We start from the raw sequence: 21,233 nt of genomic DNA on the forward strand, positions 1-21,233 counted from the left end.
ACAGATCTCATTTTGATTAATTATCAAGATGGATTGATAGATGTGCTTTCATTGAGGTCTACAGAAATCAGAATATTTCCTGTTTTTGCTTTTTAAAATATAATTAAAAAAAAAATAAACAACAAAAAAAGACAAATTATTTACGATTTTAAAATAATTCAAACAAAACAAAAAAATAAAGAATATTTACAGCATTATACAGTAATATATATATATATATATATATTAGGGCTGTCAAACGATTAAAATTTTTAATCGAGTTAATTACAGCTTAAAAATTAATTAATCGTAATTAATCGCAATTAATCGCAATTCAAACCATCTATAAAATATGCCATATTTTTCTGTAAATTATTGTTGGAATGGAAAGATAAGACAAGATGGATGTATACATTCAACATACGGTACATAAGGACTGTATTTGTTTATTATAACAATAAATCAACAAGATGGCATTAACATTATTAACATTCTGTTAAAGTGATCCATGGATAGAAAGACTTGTAGTTCTTAAAAGATGAATATTAGTACAAGTTATAGAAATGTTATATTAAAACGCCTCTTAATATTTTCGTTTTAATAAAATTTGTAAAATTTTCAATCAAAAAATAAACTAGTAGCCCTATTCTGTCCTCAATGTGTGTGAGTACACAAATTGACAGATAGCGAACATAAGTTCCAAAAAGAAATCAGACGGTGTGGCAAAGTTGCATGGGCTTTACTGAAGTCATCTCTTTTTGACAGGAGCACGTTTCTTGTATTTTTGTAAAACTGAAAATAACAAGGCAATGTGTCAATAACTTGCATAAATCACAAAATAACATAAAATGTACACACACATGTCCATTTGAGCAGTAGCACTAGCCAATTAGCTCACAAGCATCTAACAATGTAACTGCATTTCACCATATATGTGAACAAATTCAAATGCACATCATCAATAACTATCTAATGCTCATGAATATAAACAAAGGACGAATATAACTCACAAGCGATGCATGTATTAGACACAAACAGTGTGATGGGGCTATGAGAACTGCCACTGAATACTGGATGCGGACGTTAGCTGGTCTGAATAGCACTGTCTATTAGTGTGAGTTCGCGTCGACATATAATCACGTCAGAAAAGCGCGCCAAAACCCAAATAATCAGCTGCACTGAATCGCCAGCAGAGGGCGACATTACGCCACATAACATATGCAAGTCACACCCAAGCGCCAGCAGAGGGCGGAAAAACTCCATAAAACACAATTAAGTTGGCCTTTCACTGTACTGACATTTAAATCTGTCTGAGCGGGCCTAGTGCGTTAATTGCGTCAAATATTTTAACGTGATTAATTTAAAAAATTAATTAACGCCCGTTAACGCGATAATTTTGACAGCCCTAGTTTAAAATCATTTTAAATAAATTAAAACCTTGTAAAACAGTAGATGCTTATACTTATTGAATTATTATTATTTTAAATTTAAAACATAAGTTTTCCTCATTTTGATGTTTAAGTAAAAAAAAATTTAAATAAATGTTAAAAATACTAAAGTGATAAATAAAAAAAGATTTTTAACAGATTAAAAAAAAAAAAAAAAAACTTTGAAAAAATAAACATTTACTATGAACTTCTTCCTTGCCATTGACATTGATAGGCGTCCAATCCATTTGAACTGGAAGGGCTGACAATAAATGATCTTATTTCCCACGCATATTCTATTCTATTCTCCCACACTGCGAGAACAACCAAATACATGACTCCAAACATCGAACCCCTATTTAGCGCAGGTTCACTGCAGCACAAGGCCACAAAAAACAAACACTGAGTCCACGCCTGGTGGTTGTCATCCAACAACGCTCAGCCAACAACGCTCACCGCGTGTTGACTTTAGCTGCGATAAGTCAGGTACTGAATTCCGAGCGGCTCTTCAAACACTCATATTGGACTCCTAATGTTTTTTTTTTTTGTTTTTTTTTAAACTTTCTTCATAACTCGGGCACGCGTCCAATCTTAACACTCAGTTGACATCAAACATGATCAAGCGTCGTTTGTGCTAATGTTTACTTAAAATGCCTATGACAGGATAAAAAAAAAGTCTTAGATAGCATTATTATGTGAATTACAATCATATTCGTACGATTCGACTATATGCAGCAATTTGGCAAAGCGCAGATGACGAGAAATTAGTCTTTGAATCTGCCGTTTAGCCCCCGCCTGAAATTATAGCCCTCTAGCATCCCCAGGTTGATGATGACGTCAGCAGGGTCACAATTTCATCTGATTTAGAATTCAGCCTATTGAGGGGGAATTATTCAGAACGAGGAAAATGCGACGAAGAAAGCCGCAAATTGTCATTGTTTCAATCTCTCTACTCCAATAGTCTTGTGCTAAATGGAATCTGAAATATTAAAAATGCATTTATTCAGTACGACATGGCAAAATTACTCCATAATGGTCAAAACTGTCGACTTCTTGCACATCCAGAACGATATTTTATGCCACCAGAGTTAGTCCGGCTTTTGTCCTTTCCCTGCACCGGCTTCGGAGAGCGCAAACAAACCAGGAGGCGTGACAGCTAGTTGATATGCTAACCAGAAACCAACCCGAGGATAGTGTTCTATTGCCGAGCACATGAAGAAGGCAATAAGCCGAGTATACGGCTCTCCCAGCTGGCACGCGAAAAAAAGGGGTGTGCGACAAACCGCCGGTCGTCGGCCGAGTGGCATTCTCGGTGGACAAGGAGCATTGTCAGCCACAAAATGCAAGCCACCTCCGCATTAAAACGTGTGCCATGATCCCAGTATTTGACATAATACAAAACACAATGTTTACTCACTTCCTCGTCCAATGGTCCCACAGTCATCGGACTTGTTTTGGGGTGAACAATCTCTGGGCGAACGGGAACTTCAAAAAGGCTCACACGCCTCTCCCTGGTGCAGCAACAAAACCCTGCAGCACGTTTGGCGGGTGTGATGCGAAAAATACACAAATTAATCTGCAAAATCAGCTGAATCAGCAGTCCATCTGCATGCTGTAAAGCAATGCTGTCTTGTGAGATGCTGACCCAGGTGACGTCACATTCGGATTCGTCCTCAACCCAAGACAGGAGCCGGAAGTTAGTCAATTTCATGGAGCGGGATTCAAAAATTGAATACATACAACAATCGCTTCCACACACATCCAAGGGGTCCATTTCATTCAGAAGCATAAAATACCGTGTGAAATATGAAATAAACATGCTTTTTGCGGTAATAGGCACTTTAACGTGCAGTGAATTACTTGGGAGTTCCTTTCTTTGTTTGTTTTTTAAACAGACACCTTTTTTAAAACAATATGTCGATTCTTGCTGGGAGCATATCGATAACTTTTTGGGATATAAAGTATCACGATATAACACCATGTCGATCTCATTGTCACATGACACTGAAAGGATTTCTTTCCGCACTTAGACAAAAGGAGCGGCAACACAGTGCAGTACTGGCTACTACTGGACCGCATCGTCCAGCAGATGGTGCTACAAAACGATAAAGGTCACGATCCCGACGTGACGCCGCTGGAGAATTTCAACGTGAAAAATGTCGTACGCATGTAAGGTCTAATTTTCCAATTATATCTGCTTCTTCTACAAAAACCTTTAAAATGTCTTCTTTTTTAGGTTGGTTAATGAGAACGAGGTGAAACAATGGAAGGAGCAAGCGGAAAAGATGCGAAAAGGTGAGCAGGGAGACTGGGGCGCGATCGGCAACGGGGGCTGATAGTGCGGTTCCGTACAGAGCACCACGAGTTGCAGCAGAGGCTGGAGAAGAAGGAGCGCGAGTGCGACGCCAAGACGCAGGAGAAGGAGGACATGATGCAGACGCTGAATAAGATGAAGGAGAAGCTGGAGAAGGAGAGCGGAGAGCATAAGAACGTCAAGCAGCAAGTGGCCGAGCTCACCGCGCGATTGCATGAACTCAGTCATGTAAGTCTCGCCGGGTTTTGGGAATTGGATGGTTTTTTTGAAAAGTGGCATTTATTTATGGAAAAATGAAGGCACAACATTTTTTTTCCCCCAACTTTTTCACTCCCCCCCACAGTTTTCCACATCGTGAAAATACTTTGTTAAAAATCAAATTTTTTTTAGTATTACGTTTTTTTTTTTTTTTACATTTTCTGGAAGAAAGTTTTAAGATTTTTTTTTTTTTAATTGAAGGACAAAACATAAACATACTTTTAATTGGCCATAATTTTTCTTTTTTTTTTTTAAACGTTAATTGAAGTACAAAACATAAACATACTTTTAATTGGCCATAATTTTTCTTTTTTTTTTAAACGGACAAGTATTCTCGAGCAAATTTGTAAAATACTTCTGTAATAATAGCATGTATTTATTTTTATTTTTTTAATTTACATTTGTGAAAGAATTTTAAGTTTTAAAAGTTTTTTTTTTTTTTAATGGACACGTAAGTATTCTCGAGCAAATTTATAAAATACTTTTGTAATAATGGCATTTTTTTAATTTACATTTTGTGAAAGAATTTTAAGAATTGTTTTTTTGAATCGAAGGACAAAAATAAACATGAAATACTTAAAAAAACAATTTTTTTTAAATTGACGTCATTTTTTTTTTTTTTTTTTGAAACGGACACATCGTAAGTATTCTCGAGCAAATTTATAAAATACTTGTGTTGAAATAGCATTTTTTACAATAAAAATTTACATTCCATGAAAGAATTTTACGTTTTAAGATTATTTTTTTTTTTTTTTAATGGAAGCACAAAAATAAACATAAAATACTTTTTTAAATAGTTTTTTTGGAATTCGCCTTTTTTTTTTTTTAAATGGACAGGTCGTAAGTATTCTCAAGCAAATTTGTAAAAAAAAAATTTTTTTTAAAAAGCATTTTTTTACATTTCAAATTACTAAAAAAAATGGAGGCACAACATTTAATTTTTTTTTTTTTTTTTTTTTTTTTTTGATAAATGAACCCACAAGAATCTTCCAAATCATAAAATACTTTGTTAAAAATAGCATTTTTTTAATTACATTTTTTTAGTCTACATTTCGTGAAAGAAAAATTTTTTTTTTTTAAATCAAAGGACAAAAATCCACATAAACCTTTTTGAAGTTGCGTTTTGTCTCAGCCATTTTCACAGAGCTCAAAAATAGCCTCATGATTTGATTTCAATGTGAAAAGTTTCACCCAATCATCATCTCCCAGAAGTGGCAATAGCAACAAAATTCAGTGTATTTATTGGTTTAGAGACACGTCATGTCATTCAGCAGCATGCTCAGGTTTGAAGGGTTTAAAAAAAGGTTTTAATTTTAAAACTTTATTTAAACAAAAAAACTAAACATAAGCCATTTAATTCGACACAGTACTTATAATCAATCACTTATTATTACTTATGTCCTCTGTCAACATCCCCATATAGAGACAAGCTACAATGGTCCCTGGCGGCCCCCCCTTCGCCCCCGGCGGCCCCGTGCCCCCTCCGCCCGCGCCTTCTTTCTCGGGGCCGTGCCCGCCTCCCCCACCGCCCCCTATTGGCGGCGCCGTGCCTCCGCCTCCTCCGCCGCCCCCACCACCAGGGGGGCCTCCGCCCCCGCCGGGTCGCCCGCCCGTGGCCGGCATCCCCCCGCCGCCCGGGGCCCCACTCGGCCCCTCCTTACAGAAGAAGAACATCCCGCAGCCTTGCAATGCATTAAAATCCTTCAACTGGTCCAAGTTAGCAGAAGTAAGAACGCCACCTAGTTTTTTCCCCCGTTCAAAACCAAACATAAAATGTTTTTTCCAGAATAAACTGGAAGGCACCGTTTGGATGGACGTGGACGACGCCAGAGTTTTTAAAATACTAGATCTGGAGGACATTGAAAAGACCTTTTCAGCGTACCAGAGACAGCAGGTACTCGTCCCGTTTTGTTCCAAAGCGCCTGCATGAAACTTCATTGTCATTTCTGAATAGAAAAAAAAAAAACGCATGCATCATTGGCTCGGCAACAATAATTCTTTTGTTGTTTTGTCATTCAGCCCAAATTTGTTGATCTGCTAGTCACGAAGAATGCGCATGAATCATGATAATCACGCATGTTTATGTCTCACCTCGTTCAATCAGCTTTTGATGTTTTTCGTTTACGGGCTGCCGTCACGTTAACTCGCTTGACTCATTCTAATGAATGCTTATGCGTCTTCCCATGCTTCCCGGCTGCACTTTAGGACTTCTTTACGATCAATAACAGCAAGCAGGTGAGTGCGCGTTCGTTGAAGTGCTTTTCTGGAAAGTTCTTTGTCCCTTTTTTGTAAACGCTCTTTTTAAATTATTGGCGGCCATTGAGGGTGATAGATGCTTTAAAATTGAACTGTTTTTAGTAACTTTGGTTTATTGTATCATTTATAACTCTGAACCTTCGAAACAGATCAAGCTTCCTACTGGTTTGCGTTAATGTTATTTCATAGCATTGATTGCCTTTGGGACATGTGGGTTGGACGTCTATCGCAGTCAATGGCACTAAAGAATTGTCAATGTCATCCATCCCAATTGAAATGGATTTGACGCCTTTCGCCGTCAATGGCAGCCCATAATTAAGACCCTTTGTGTGTTTGTCTTCACTTTTTCTGTGTGACTTTTTATCACAATTATTTATTATAATTTATTCATTATTTTATATATTTGTTTTTCTATCTTCATTTAAATTGCATTTTTAAAATGACTTTTATTCATTTATTTATCAATATTTTTTAATTTAAACAATAAAATTCAATACATTTTTTAGTATTTTCAGTTTATAAGTTTTCTTATTTTTATTATCATTTTACTTTTGTATCAGCAGTTATTTTAAAAGTATGTATATTTTTTTAAATGTTTAAAATTTTTGTTCAATTATTTTATTATATTACTTTGATATTATTTTTTCATATTATATTCAGTCATACAATATGCAATGTATCATCAGTTATTTTAAAAGTATATATTTCTAAAAATCAAATGTTTTAAATTTTTGTAAATATTTTTTGTGATTGTTATTTATTATTTTTTTAATTACTGTTTTTATTATCATTTGCATTATTTTCATTTTTATAATATTCATACAATATTCATCAGATCGAAGTATTTAGATGTTTATTTATTTGTATTGTATTTTTTATTATTTTGTCATATATTAATTTATACAATATTCATTATATCATTATTTATTTTAAATATATTTTTTTTCCAATTTTATACATGTATTTTTATAACTTATGTATTCATTATTATTTATATAATCACATTGTGATTTTTTTATTATATTACTATTTTTTATTATTTTTATTGTTATTTGAATTATTTTATAATCATATTCATATAATATTCGTTATTTATACAAGTAGTTAGATGTATAGATATATTTTTTCAATTTTTGTTCAATTATTTTCTAAAACGTTTGTATTTTTAAATATTCTTCAATTATTATGATTATATATTTTTGCATTATTTCCCCCACTTGTATCTTTAACTGACTGAACTAACAAAAACGTTGCCTATCAGAAAGAGACGGACGACGACACGCTCGGCTCCAAAAAGGTGAAGGAGTTGTCAGTCATCGATGGTCGAAGAGCGCAAAACTGCAATATCCTCCTCTCCAGGTAAACATGATTAATCGAGCGTCTTCGACTTAACAGCGAAAACAAAACTTTTTTTTGTGTCTGGCGTTCCAGGTTGAAGCTGTCCAATGATGAAATCAAGCGGGCCATCCTCACCATGGATGAGCAAGAGGACCTTCCCAAAGACATGCTGGAGCAGGTGCCACCATCTCCTATCATATCTTGTCATGACTGAACTCAAAAGTCATGTCGCTGGATTTCGGGAACCGGCTGACTAATTTTTGGTCAAATTTTGTGAATTACTTTTTGAATGGAAGCATTTATCGATCTTTTAAAACTTGTTTTGTGATTTATTTTTGCATATTTTTATTTAAATCGTATTTTATTATAGTATTTGTTTTTCATGTGTTTTTTTTTTAATTAAGAAATGGACGCACAAGAATTGTCAAAAATTAGAAAATATGTTGTTAAAAATAGCATTTTGAAAAATTACTTAATTTTTTTATTTACATATTGTGAAAGAATTTTGAGGTTTAAAAAAATTGAAAAAAAAAAAAGTCAAAAGTAAGGTAAAAAAATGGTCCATCAAAGTCAGAAAATGCTTGCATTTACATAAATATTTAAAAAATATATACTTTTTATTCTAAAAATTGGACACAAGTATTCTCAAGCAAATTGATAAAATACTTGTGTAAAAATAGCATTCTTTTTATAGTATTTTAATTAGTTTTTTTTTTTTTGGGGGGGGGGGGCATTTTTTTGGAAAGATTTCAAGTTTTTAAAGAATTATTTTTTAAAAATGGGCACAAATGTTCTATTAAATTCATATATTACTAGCAACATTGCATTTTTAAAATTCACTTGATTGTTGTATTTTTCAGTATGTATTTTTGGAAAATCTGATACAAAGGAATCCCTAATCAAAATCATTACTTAAGAAGAAATGTTTTTTTTTAAGTTTTGTTTTCATCTATCAAATTAAAGTATTTTTAAAATGTGTTTCCATTTAATTTTATATTTAAAAAAAAACATAAAATTAGCATTCACATAGCATTTGCATTAGCATTAGCATCAATCACATAGCATTTGCGTTAGCATTAGCATCAACTTTAAAAACAATATTGAAACAAGGTTAACATAGCATTTGTGTTAGCATTAGCATCAACGTTTAAAAAAAATAATTTAAAAAGTTAACATAGCATTAGCATCAACTTTAAAAAAAAAAATATTTAAAAAAGTTAATATAGCATCAACTTAAAAAAACATTTGCGTTAGCATTAGCATCAACTAAAAAAAAAAATAACTAAAAAAAATTAAACAAAAAAGTTAACATAGCATTTGCGTTAGCATTAGCATCAACTTCAAATAAAATTTTAACTTTAAAAAAAATTATTTAAACAAAAAAGTTAAAATAGCATTTGCGTTAGCATTAGCATCAACTTAAAAAAAAAATTTAATTAAAGTTAACATAGCATTTGCATTAGCATAAACTTTAGCGTTGGAAGCATCCTCTTAAACCACAGATTTTTTTTTTTTTTCTTCCTACATACATACATACATACTTGGCCTTTTCATTCTGCAAATTTCACTTGGAGTGTAGTATAAACTTCCACACAACACATTATACATAATCAATCCCTATGCTCTATATAAAGACAAACCACAATGGTCCTTGGCGGCCCCCCCATTACCCCCCGGTTTGTCTTTTTGCAAGACATATCTGAATTTTCTTTTGCTTTTTAGTTGCTTAAATTCGTCCCGGAGAAAAGCGACGTGGACCTCCTGGAGGAGCACAAACACGAGCTGGACCGCATGGCTAAACCCGACCGTTTCCTCTACGAGATGAGCAGGTACAAACTTCGAATGGAGAACAATGTCTGCCTGTGGGTCATCCCCCAGAACTAAATAGAAGCCCTCGTATAATAACCGTGGTGTTTTCTTTCCAGTCTAGTAAACAAAAAGTCACGCTGTCCTGCTTTCTAGCTTCCCCACACATTCCTCCCTTTTTGTAACTTGATGACACGCTACTCTTAATCCATCCAGAATTAACCACTACCAGCAGAGACTGCAGTCTTTATACTTCAAAAAGAAGTTTGCTGAGAGGATAGCGGAGATTAAACCCAAAGTCGAAGGTGAGCCCTGGTTTTCGCTCTCCGCCGCGGAGATGGCTTTGAACTCTGACGGTATTTTTTTTTTTTTTTTTTTTTTGTGGCGGAACGCAGCTTTGACGAAAGCCTCCAGAGAGGTTTTGCAAAGCAGGAACCTGAAGCAGCTTTTGGAGGTGGTGCTGGCCTTTGGAAATTACATGAACAAAGGCCAGAGGGGCAACGCGTACGGCTTTAAGGTGTCGTCGCTCAACAAGATCGCCGACACCAAATCCAGCATCGACAAGTAAGCGTGTACCGTGTACGACTTGGTATATTTTATGGACTATTAGACGCTACAGCCAAGCTAGCAAGTGGTGTTGCATCATTTATTGGCTTCACATGCGGATACTGCACCGATACAGGTTGTCCCCAGCTTACGAACGACTTCCCTTCCTACGCTGGCAATGACACCCGAATTTCCACGCAAGTCCAAAGTAACCCTTTAAGTACCCTTAATCTCAAAATAACTATCCAAAAACATGTATTATACAACATTTGAATAAAATAAAGTAAAAAATAAAATATTTCTTCCTTTCCTTTAAATCAATCGCGCCATAGTTCTTCTTACAACTGACATTTATTAATTTGTCACCGTCAAACTATGAACACATTATTAGAAAAAAAACACAATAATGACAAAGAGCATACAATAATACTATAACGCAAATCAATAGAGACATATTTGCTTAGAGAAACGTACCTCAATGGCAGCAAAATAATACCGAGGGAAATAAGGTCCAAATCTTGGGCAATTCAACAAGGAAAAGCTAGCAGGCTAACCACAAGCTAACGGGGGGCATCGCCGAGCCTGCACCATTTGCCCTTTCGCTGGCTTCTTGTAATGTTAACTGCCGTTCACCCCCTGGTTCCCAAAGTGAAAGCAACGCTCGATTACTTTTTTTAATGAACTCGTAGCAGTGAAAACATAGCATCACATCACAAAGCATCCTAGCCAGACGCTCTCATCTCTTCTCCACATTATATGTACACACTCCTACAGCGCCACTCACTGGCCTAACTGGTATTGTCACAACATAAACATGCCATTTGTCTGTAAACGCAACAGAATCGGTTTTACAAATAAGGAAGCCTTATTGTTTTGCCTCATCTACATCAAAGTATAATCAATAGAAGAATTTATACCAATGCTTGCTAGTGTGTTAGCAAGTAGTGTCCGATGCGTCTCATAGATATCGCATGCATTTAGAACTAGATGCGAAATGACAGACTCGGCCGCGTCAGGGCAGCGTTGGTAAACAGCCGCCATCTTTAAGCAGTAGACTTCTCAGCACTAATAAATATAACGTTACTGTCACTCGCTCACTTAACGTTAGCCCTTGGGAGGGCTAGGTTTCTATTGATTATGACCACTGTCGATGCGTGGCTAGCGTGTCTTACATACAGGCTTTATTTAATCTGTAAAAACACAGCGTTGTAGAGTGATGAGGGTGTAAAATTAAAACATAATAAAGCTGTCAGTTTTAGCTCAGTAGTCATTGCTGAATAAAACACCAAGTAGCACTGGTCCCTAACGTGCTCCAATACAGCAGGTATCATACATTTATTTTGAACACTGCAAAAACTCAAATTCCTATCAGTACTTACAGTTTAGACTAACTTAAAACTAGAACTTAAACATAGCTTGACACAAATGGAAATTATATTGAAACACGTGGGAAAAACACATAGCTTTCAAGTGATGTGTGTTATCAAGCGTAATTACATTTTTAGGTAAGAAATGTTTTTATAATAAGATCTAGAAGTTTTGTGAGTGAAAGCATTGAATTTTTTTTTCTAGTCACATCTGAGATGCAATTGTTGGCTGTTTTCAACAATGTACATCGAAAATAAAGACATTGATTGACTGAAAATGGTTCAACATTGGATTAAATGTCTTTATAATTGCTCTTTACCTAAAAAAAAAAAAAAAAAAAAAGTTTTATCCGATTACTCGATTAATCGATAGAATTTTCAGTCGATTACTAAAATATTCGATAGCTGCAGCCCTAGTGTGTATAGCTGGCGGCCATCTTGGGTAGGGCAGTGGTAGCAGTTGGAAACTCGAAAAGTCCATGTTGCAGTTCGCCCTTCCCAATCCCGATGACGTCATTTTAGTGCAATACAAACACAAAACGATCACTGCCAACCCTCCAAGTAAAAATGGATTGGACGTCCATCACCATCGATGGCAGCTAATGAGTTAATTTTGGGTGTACAGGTGTTAAGTTTTCAGCTGAAGAGCTGTAATGTAGCATGCTAAGCTAAAGGAAGTTTATGTCAGCATTGTGCTGTGTGCATGGCTATTCAATTTCTCTTTAAGCGTTATTTTGTTCCTGAAGTAATACTTTTGACCGTGTTAAGCTACTTTGTGAAGACATTTCCCCCCCAAAAATGACCAGTGCGATTTATCATCCGGAAAATACTGTAAGACCGATGGCCGTTACGCCTCATTTCTCTTCTCCCAGGAACATCAATCTTCTGCACTACCTGATCACCATCCTGGAGAAGAAATACCCCAAAGTGCTCAAGTTTCAAGGCGACCTCCCGAGTGTCCCCGAAGCGGCCAAAGTCAACATGACAGAGCTGGAGAAAGACATCGGGAACCTGCGGAGCGGCTTGAGAAGCGTGGAGAGCGTACGTTGACGCCCGTGATGTTTCACTTCTTTGTTCATTGTGAGACTAACAATTTTGGTTTGCTCGCCAGGAGCTGGACTACCAGAAGAAACGACCGCAGGAACTGGGTGACAAGTTTGTGTCAGTGGTTAGCCAGTTCATCACCGTGGCTAGCTTTAGCTTCTCGGACGTGGAGGACTCGCTGACCGAGGCCAAAGATTTGGTAAGACGTGTCCCCGTTACGACAAAAGAGTTTTTAACAAGAGCCCATTCTCCATTAGGCCTTTACAAGTGGAAACTCGATCACGTTGTCCCGACGCTTGATTTACTCGCCGCTTTATTGGCGTGGACGTTTTTTATCTGCTGTTGACCCGGGTGTCGAGGCGGTCACATGGCAACCATTAAGTCTCTGTGAATCATTTACGCTGGCCCACGGTGAAATGTTTGACTTTCTCGCAGTGGTCCTGCACGCAAATGAAAAAGACTTTCCTCCAAACGTGTCCATTAGCCGGTGAGGCAGCACGTCCTCCCATCTGGTTGTGTTTCTTGTTAACCCGCTGTGAAAAGTAGCCAACCAACACGTCGCAGTCGTTTGGACCCTCAACTGTAATCAGTGGACGGTCAAACCGTGGGTGCGCGCCGGCTTCAAAGTCCCCCGCCGCTCTTATTTCAAAGAGCTTTTCTGTAAAACCGCCGTCCCGCTGCCGGGTCCGCTAATCCCCTCGGGCGCCCCCCCGCCTTCTCGTCTTTCCACAGTTCGTGAAGGCCGTGAAGCACTTTGGCGAAGATGCTAGCAAGATGCAGCCCGACGAGTTCTTCGGTATCTTCGACCAGTTCTTGCAGTCGTTCGGCGAAGCGCAGCAGGAGAACGAGAACATGCGGAAGCGCAAGGAGGAGGAAGAACGCAGGGCCAAATTGGAAGCGCAGGTAACGTTAGCACTCTCGGTTTTGGTTTACAAATAAGTTCTACGTTGGCCAGGAAGTGTCAAGCAATTTGCAAAGATAATGATAGCATCTAACGCCTTTAAAAGATCTCTACTATATCATTATGTTGGTGGCTAATGTCCTACAAGGATCTAAAGGGAATGTTAACTAGCTACTTTTATAAGTCTGCTTCCAGTTCATTGTTGTTTATGTCAACAATACATAGGCTTCATAATGATATTGATGGGACACGGGCGCGGGGCTGATTAATAGGGGGCCTGTATTGTTGGTGTGGCCGTCAAAGCTAACCGAGTAGAATCACAAAGACCTTTTTTTGTTGAAAATTCTTAAATTGACGAATTCTTTATATATATGGACGTAAAACAGTCTCGAGTCTTGGTTAAAAGCAGAAAAACGTGCAGTTAACATTTATTTTACGTAAATAAGTTGAAGTATGATGCTAGTCCGTTAGTCAATGTGGCGGCCGCCATAAGTAAACATAGCTTTCCCAGTGAAAATTCTTGTGAATAAATGGTGAAATCCCTGAATTCTTTATAGATATGGACGTAGAACAATCTCGATTCTTGGTTGAAAGCAAAAAAAAAAAAAAAAACGTGCAGTTAGCATTTATTTTACGTAAATATGGCGAAGTACATTGCTAGTCTGTTAGTAAAAATAGCTAGCGCCCGCCTAATGTAAACAGCTTTTCCGAAATGTTTAAATCCCCGAATTCTTTATAGATATGGACGTAAAACAGTCTCGATTCTTGGTTAAAAGCTAAAAAACGTGCAGTTAGCATTTATTTTACATAAATATGTCAAAGTATGATGCTAGTCCTTTAGTCAATGTGTATGCCACCATATGTAAACAGAGCTTTTCCGGTGAAAATTCTTGTGAATAAATGCTTAAATCCCCAAATTCTTTATAGATATGGATGTAAAACAGTCTCGATTCTTGTTTAAAAGCTAAAAAAAAGTGCATTTAGTATTTATATTACATAAATATGTCGAAGTACGATGCTAGTCTGTCACTCAATTTGGCGGCTGCCATATGTAAACAGAGCTTTGTATATGTAAACTGAAGAATTATGCTAGTCCTGAGCGGTTAATTTCTCCCATTGATTTTTTTGTCGCAATGTTTCAATTTCAAAATGCATTCATGGTACGAAAAATGTAATAATTACCTTGAATCCTCAAACAAATCACTCCTGAGACCATCCTTCCTCTTTGTATCCAGTATAGCTTTCATACTTTTTCAACCTAAATCCGGCATTAGACCGCTGCATGTTTTGACTAACTGCGAATAACTGAAGTGGACTGTAGGACGGTCCCCTACTTGAAGGCGTTGCACAGTGGCTGATGAATGTGACCCGTCAATACAATTATGAAGTCTATGCAACGATGATAAAAATATTTAGTCAACAATTTTTTGATGACGAGACGAAAACATGACCAAACGAGAAGACGAAAATGCGCCAGTCCCTGTGATATGTTCATAATGTGTGACATTTTCTTATTGTACGTGTAGTTAGCCTGCATCGTAGAGTTACTCATTTGACGTGCTAGCGCCCCCAGTCAACGGTGTCCTCTCCTGGCTCCAGGCTTGCTTGTTTTGAAGCACACAGTAAGAGTTTCTTTCTTATCATAGCAAGAAAGGATATGCAATGTTGTTTTTGCCTTTTACGGTCTAAGTTGAGTGATCATCACACACTAAATGTAACTCGTCGCATTAGCATCAACTTTAGCGTGGCAAGCATCCTCTTAAGCCAAATTTTGTTCAGCTTTTCACCAATCTGGTGTCTTGCAAGTCAGGTGCTTCTTGTTTCTGCTGAAACCTCATTGGTTAAACTGTCTGTGCTGAATCAATTGCAACAAAGACTAGGACCCAGGGCGTTCCTCAAGGACCAGTTAGCCCACCACTGTCATAAATGCTCGACTTCTTTTACATACAGTGTGTGGCTTCAAGGTCGCGTCACGTCGCCACATCGAATGCACCAATCAGAAAGTCGTGCTCACACACCTTTGCGGCACCGGCAGTACTCCTAGTGACGCTACACTATATTACAGGTAGGCCCTGGGTTATGACGTACTCGTATTACGCGATTTCGACCTTACGACGCCATAGTCTCGTACGCCATTTTGTCTCCAGTCGTTTGTTTTTTTTTTGTCGCATAAACGGTACCTTATTGTACCTCACAGTATGTTTTTTTTTTTTTTTTTACTTTAATGATATGACGTGTTCTGTCCAAACTATACGTTAAGTTGTTCAGCTTTACAAGCAGCAAACAATGGTGCATTTTGAATTTTTTTACTTCCTCCACTTTTATCAGTATGTAAAGTTGTAATACACATATGTACACCTATGTTCAAAACCACACACATTTGAGCAATAAAGAACTTGACACAAAACAATTGTTCAAACAGTCATCTAGTCCAATCAATATGTAAATTTTGTGGATTAAATTAGCCTAATTTGCCTAACAAAAGTCCGCTAGCTCAAATGCTACGAATGCTAACGCATGTACAGTTCTCATAGCAAATGGCTCACATGCAACTCCACAAATTGTAGCTGTGAACTTCATTACAAATGCATACACAAACATATATTAGCTGAAACAACTTACAGCCTTATGTGGGCCGAACAGAGCACAGCTATCCTTTATCCATATCAGACGGCTGAGTGTGCTTCTCAATTATACAAGTGACAGTCCAGCCTGACCCAACGTTGCCACCAGAGGGTAGTGTATCCTCCATCATTAAACAAAATACAATGCTTTTGGACTTTCTGGATAGTTATTTTTGGGGCACTTAAAGGGATAATTCCGATTTACGCAGAAATTTGGTTAACGTCGCCAGCATAGGAACGTAACTCGTTCGTAACCCGGGGACTACCTGTATTCACTAACTGAAGCCAAGTCTTTGGTAATGCTTATTTTCAAATACCACGCCATAATCTGAATAACTTCCTAGTTGATCTTCTACTATTAAAATGGCGGACTAAAACATCACTGGTTTTGAATATGCAAATTGCCTGACACTTTGCGGAAAGTCCATTTTGAAAAGCGTAGGAGCTCTAGCATGGAGCCTTGGGGTACGCCACTACTTTCTAGCATAACAAATGCGCGTTCTTTGTGTGGTGCAGCTCAAAGAGCAACGGGATAAGGAGCGCAAGGCGCGCAAAGCCAAGGCTAACGGCGAGGACGACGGCGGCGAGTTCGACGACCTGGTGTCGGCCCTGCGTTCGGGCGAGGTTTTCGACAAGGACCTGTCCAAGATGAAGCGCAACCGCAAGCGCATCAACAGTCAAAATTCGGACGGCGGTCGCGAGCGACCTGTCACCAAGCTCAACTTTTAGGACGCTATCAACACACAGCGTTAAGGTTTATTTTTGTTCCTACCCACTTCCTGAATGGACTTTTTCTGTTCGCACACGCAAACATTTCATTTTTAACGGATTTGCCGTTTAATTGGAACCACTGAGTTCCAGATTTTTTTTTCGTATGTACGAACCATTCCCCTGAAAAGGACTACAAAAGTGGGGCCATTTTGTACAAAGTGATGGGCGGAGACTTGACCTGAACTTTTTTCCCCTCATCAGAGCTTTAAGTAGCTGAGAAAGCAGCTTCTTTTTTTGTTTTTTTTAAACAGTTTGACACGTGTGCAGCATTTCTATATATATCAGATCACCGTTTGTTAAGAGCTGGCCTTAACTCTTTGATATTTACGTCGAGTCGGTACAATTTGGAGTGTGGACACTTTGATGACATACGGTATATGTATTAAAAAAAAAAAAAACGGTTGCGTGCTTGTTCCACTTGCACATATAAAGCTGTAGTTATGCTAAAATGCCATTAAAAACATACCCAAGTCAATATTTGTGCTGAGCTTGAACAAATGTTGAGTTTTTATTCTTTTGACCTCAAAATACACAATATGTTAGTTTTTCTGAGTCAGAAAAAATAACTCCCATGTAGCACATATTTTGTTCCCGGGTTCTAAGTAGTATTTCATAGTTTGTTTTGTCACATTGACATATAAAAACATTTATGGTCACACATTTGAAATAATATTTTCCACTTTACTGTTGTAGTATCTAAGGGTTATATATACAGTGCTGGCCAAAAGTATTGGCACCCCTGCAATTCTGTCAGATAATGCTAAATTTCTCCCAAATGATTGCAATTACAAATGCTTCGGTAGTAATATCTTCATTTATTTTGCTTGCAATGAAATAACACAAAAGAGAATGAAAAAAAAAAAAATCATTTTATACAAAACTCCAAAAATGGGCCGGACAAAAGTATTGGCACCCTTTGAAAAATCATGTAATGCGTCTCTAATTTGTGTAATTAACAGCACTTGTTACTTACCTGTGGCACATAACAGGTGCTGGCAATAACTAAATCACACGTGCAGCCAGTTAAAATGGATTAAAGTTGACTCAACCTCTGTCCTGTGTCCATGTGTTTACCTCTTGGCATCATTTTGGTGGTTGGCCACTCCTTGGGAGAAAAGCAACAGTGCCAGACTCTCTCCATTTGTAGACAACTTCTCTGTCGATTGATGAACATCCAGACTTTAAGAGATGGTTTTGTATCCTTTCCCAGCTTTATACAAATCAACAATCCTTGATCGCAGGTCTTCAGACAGCTATTTTGACTGAGCCATGATACACATCAGACAATGCTTCTCAAGACATTTCTTACCAGGTGTGTATTTTATAGTGGGCAGGGCAGCTTTAATCCACTCACCAGTAATTGGGCACACACCTGACTTAAAATGGTAAAAATTGGTTTCAATTGCTCTTTAAGTCTCCTCAGGGAGAGGGTTCCCTTTTTTTTGTCCCTTCTGTAATTGTTTGCATGCTATCTAGGGCTGCAGCTATCGATTATTTTAGTAGTCGATTAATCGATGAACCATTAGTTCGAATAATCGAGTAATCTGATAAGGAACATGAAAAATTAAATTACCTTAGCTGAGCATCAAACGGTATAAAAAAATAGGATCTAGGTACGACAAAAAAAAACAATTGGCTAACTTAGATAGCAAAAGTCCGCTAGTTCAACTGCTATAAAATGCTAACTTTTTAACAGTGATCTTAACAAATGGTTCAGACATATATTCCCACAAAAATAGGCTAAATATAGCTATAAACAAAATTACAAATGCATTAAAAAAAATTTTGCTCAAACAAAAACCTTGTTTATGTTGGTCTTCACAGGAAGCACCTGGATTCAGCCATGTGAAATGAGGCGGGCTAGAAGGCTGTGTATCGACCCAAATCAATAAAACTAAATGCAAACACTTTCAAAATCAACCATTACAACACCACTTTAATTAAGCGAATACTCAAAGCAGCAAAATTTAATTCGAATCTTTGTCTAATCGAATACTCGAGTTAAACGATTAATCGTTGCAGCACTAATGCTATCCTCATTAAAATATGAAAACCTACAAATGTTTGGGTGGTTTTAGTTAAAGCAGACAGTATATTTTCATCCGTGTGATTTTGACAAAGAACGGATCACATTTGATAGTGATTTTACGCAGAAATGTGAGAAATTCCAAAAGGTTCAGATACTTTTTCATACCACTGTAGATACATATGGCGGAAAACACTCAAGTGACTTGAAGTTCCGCTCTGAGACCCCCAATTTAGCCAACTTTCAAAATTGTCCGATATACATGTGTGATACATCACTGGAAAGCGTAAAATCTCAATTTTCTGGGGGAAGAAAATTTTTGAACAGGAGGGCATAAATGTTTTTAAAACAGCAAAACCCTATCTGGAGGTGAGAGCACGCGAGAGCAGAATTACAGACGCCATTACTTTAACGAGATATCGCTTACTTACCATGTTTCGATCCAAAAACTCCATGTAGCTTGTATCACTGAGTGTCAAGACACAGCTGTGAATGGCCACAGCTGGATTTTTTGGGGATTTTATGGGTGTAATATGGCAATATAACAAGGGTCGCGATGCAGAAATCGCAGACATCAAGGAGTGGTCGAGATTTTCTTTTTCATATATATTCCCTTTTAAACGTAAAAAAAATGTTTTTTTTTGTTTGGATCGATTATCTAACATATTGGAGAAAAAGTGGCAGTAACAAAAAAAAAAAAAAAAAAATACAATTACGGTGATAGTTATGAGGTAGATATCCGTAACTTTTTTACAGACGCCCTTTTTTCCATTGAGAATTTGTTTAAAAGTTTAAAATATGTGAGTGAATAATTTTTAAAGTCGTTTTTTTTTCTTAAACGAAATATTAGACATCAATTAATGATTTTAAGCTAAAAATGACATTTTGAACAATGAATCTAATTAATCTGTTTTATGGCTGGGTTGAATGAAAGCGGTTGCACGACGTCTGTAAACGGGGGTTTTCAGGGTAAAACGGACAAATTAAAAATAGTTTGGGGGCTTGATGCGCCATGAATCTGCTATGGCAGCATATAGACATATTGTTCTGCCAAACACAACAGTTGTTTTGGCTTAAAATACATCTTTCTTTTAATGAGGAGTGTTCAGCCTTGTCTGTGTTTTCTGCCACATACATGTAAATACATACAGGCCTATATGTCTTTTAATTTTTTGCGGCTCCAGACATGTTTTTTTTTTTTTTTAGGTCCAAATGGCTCTTTCAACATACTAGGTTGCTGACCCCTGGACAAGAACAAAGTTGAAAAAAAATCATTATGCTACGTTTATTTATTCACTTATTTTCCTTTTTGTTAATATGTATCAAAATTAACAAACGTGGAAATATTTGTAAATTCCAGGCACTATAACTGCTATTACACATATTTACATACGTATTTTTTTAAATGCATCATAAAAGCATTGCAGAAATGCATTTCATCACGTAAATGATTTTGCTGTAAAACGAGGTTTTAGCTCTATCTAGTGGCCACTAAGAGTAATTAGGGCCCGAGCACTAAGCGTGCGAAGGCCCTATTGTTTTGCAAAGGATTATTTTTAGGGCCCGAGCACTAGGCGTGCGAAGGCCCTATTGTAATGCAAAGGATTATTAGGGCCCGAGCACTAAGCGTGCGAAGGCCCTATTGTTTTGCAAAGGATTATTTTTTTTTTTATTTTTTTTTTTTTTTTTTTTTTTCAGGGCAAATGAAAACGGCCAATTTGGAGGCCTGAACATGCACGAAAAGTCACCAAAATTTGCACATACGTCCGGAAAATTGTAAATTTCGATAATTTTGCAACGTTGCAAAAAAATATAACAAAATGGCTCAGTGGCGCCCCCTTGAAATTTTAAAATTGGCCTATAACATTAGGGTCTGTCAGCGTAGAGCAATGAAATTTGGGGGGTCTATACCTTGTCCAAAACCGCTCCAAAAAAGCATTTACACGCATATTCCAAACCCAACAGGAAATCGGTTATTTTGGATCAAATATGAAATTTTTATCGATTTACAGGGTGCACATTTGAGACCTTTTCGCCGAGGGAGTTAGTTGGATCATCTTCAAAATTGGTGAGACTGTTCAGGAGACATATGAAATCTTAAGTTTTGAAAATGGTGCGTTTTCATTCACGGGTCTGACCTGGGCGTGGTGCCAAAGTCGACCATTTTTTCGGCAAAATGACAAATTCAGTAAATGACTTATAGTTCCTTGACACAACGTTCAATCTTTTTCATATTTGGCATGTATGTGTGGTATCCCACCCTTAACACGAGTGCATTGAAATATTACCCATTAGGTCTAGCGCCCCCTAGTGAGAACAGGAAATGCCTTTTTTTACGAGACAGGTTCCTCCTCCAAGGGAAAAAAATCTGTTGACCTCAAACCTGCATCAGGGGAGCCTTAAGACCTGTGTTCAGGTGCCTGATGAAAAATATTGAGGTTTCGTTGAGGCGGAGGGGTCCAAACAGGAAAGTGAAAATGAACGTCAACAATTTGTCACGCAAAAAACTTTGAACAGTCATAACTCGGCAGATATACAACATATCTGCGCCAAACTTCCCGTGTTTGTTGAGAGTC

At 37.2% G+C, this 21,233-nt stretch overlaps 1 protein-coding gene across 8 annotated transcripts in view; it reads left to right on the forward strand.

Moving 5' to 3' along the window:
• LOC130907290 (disheveled-associated activator of morphogenesis 1-like) overlaps positions 1-20,118 on the forward strand; it is a 100,134-nt gene extending 80,016 nt beyond the window's left edge. For 7 of the 8 annotated variants that reach the window (XM_057822179.1, XM_057822180.1, XM_057822182.1 and 4 more), the window contains 15 exons: positions 3,437-3,575; positions 3,643-3,701; positions 3,761-3,948; positions 5,402-5,704; positions 5,765-5,872; positions 6,184-6,213; positions 7,496-7,593; positions 7,666-7,750; positions 9,295-9,401; positions 9,595-9,683; positions 9,774-9,942; positions 12,164-12,332; positions 12,403-12,534; positions 13,068-13,238; positions 16,377-20,115. In XM_057822179.1, the coding sequence (XP_057678162.1) occupies positions 3,437-3,575; positions 3,643-3,701; positions 3,761-3,948; positions 5,402-5,704; positions 5,765-5,872; positions 6,184-6,213; positions 7,496-7,593; positions 7,666-7,750; positions 9,295-9,401; positions 9,595-9,683; positions 9,774-9,942; positions 12,164-12,332; positions 12,403-12,534; positions 13,068-13,238; positions 16,377-16,589 (2,060 nt within the window). In that variant the 3' untranslated portion in view covers positions 16,590-20,115. Of the gene's footprint in view, positions 1-3,436; positions 3,576-3,642; positions 3,702-3,760; positions 3,949-5,401; positions 5,705-5,764; positions 5,873-6,183; positions 6,214-7,495; positions 7,594-7,665; positions 7,751-9,294; positions 9,402-9,594; positions 9,684-9,773; positions 9,943-12,163; positions 12,333-12,402; positions 12,535-13,067; positions 13,239-16,376 lie in introns of all 8 variants that reach the window. The other variant, XM_057822186.1, reaches the window with a different exon arrangement.
• The last annotated feature ends 1,115 nt before the right edge of the window (positions 20,119-21,233 follow it).

The sequence above is a fragment of the Corythoichthys intestinalis genome, chromosome 19, assembly GCF_030265065.1.
Source record: "Corythoichthys intestinalis isolate RoL2023-P3 chromosome 19, ASM3026506v1, whole genome shotgun sequence".
NCBI classification, from domain to species: Eukaryota; Metazoa; Chordata; class Actinopteri; order Syngnathiformes; family Syngnathidae; genus Corythoichthys; species Corythoichthys intestinalis.